General features: G+C 54.9%; 1 protein-coding gene across 1 annotated transcript in view; it reads right to left on the bottom strand.

Moving 5' to 3' along the window:
- The window catches only part of CCNA1 (cyclin A1), a 7526-nt gene extending 7090 nt beyond the window's left edge, over nucleotides 1–436 (bottom strand). Inside the window, exon 1 of the mRNA XM_009998371.1 lies at nucleotides 308–436. Within this exon, the coding sequence (XP_009996673.1) occupies nucleotides 308–436 (129 nt within the window). The remainder of the gene's footprint in view (nucleotides 1–307) is intronic.
- Nucleotides 437–723: the final 287 nt, after the last annotated feature.

Consider the following 723-nt stretch of genomic DNA (forward strand, 5'->3'; position numbering starts at 1 on the left):
CAGCAGCGGCGTCCCGGGGTCGCGGGGATCTGCCTTCCCGCCCCGCTCAAGGGAAAACACGGAAAAGGAGATTTTAGGTGATTTAAGCGTAGACCAGGTCACATTTCCAAAATGATCGTGACACACTGGAGAGATTAGCTGGAAAAGCAGGATGCGCCTGAAGCACAAGTGCAGTGGATGCAAACTGGAACACGGGAAGCTCCTCCTCAACATGAGGAAGAACGAACTTACTGTGAGAGTTACAGAGCGCCGGGACAGGCTGCCCAGAGACGTTGTGGAGTCTCCTCTGGAGACTTTCAAGACCCACCTGGATGAGTTCGTGTGTGATGTGCTCCGGGTGGTCCTGCTGAGGCAGCGGGGTTGGACTCGCTGGTCTCCAGAGGTCTCTTCCAACCCCTAAGACTCTACGATTCTGTGCAAGGTCAGACAGAGTCATCTGCTGCAGAAATGTAGGAGGGGGAGCAGCCAGGTAGGCAGCAGTCCCGTGCAGAAGAGCTGGGAGGAGGATGCGTGAACCTCAGACGTGGCCATGGCTGCCCTAGCAGGAACAAACAGGAGCCGCGGCCTGTGTGGCACATAAGCCCTCTGAGCGTCCATTGTGAAGACAAAGGAGCAATCAGTGCAACAGCTGAAACCTTAACATAAGATTTTGGGTACCTGCCAGGACTGGGATAACTCAGAGGAGACTGCATGGGAAATCTGGGGATCTCCCTTTTTGCAGAT

The sequence above is a fragment of the Chaetura pelagica genome, unplaced genomic scaffold (assembly GCF_000747805.2).
Source record: "Chaetura pelagica isolate M959 unplaced genomic scaffold, ChaPel_1.0 scaffold105, whole genome shotgun sequence".
Taxonomy (NCBI): domain Eukaryota; kingdom Metazoa; phylum Chordata; class Aves; order Apodiformes; family Apodidae; genus Chaetura; species Chaetura pelagica.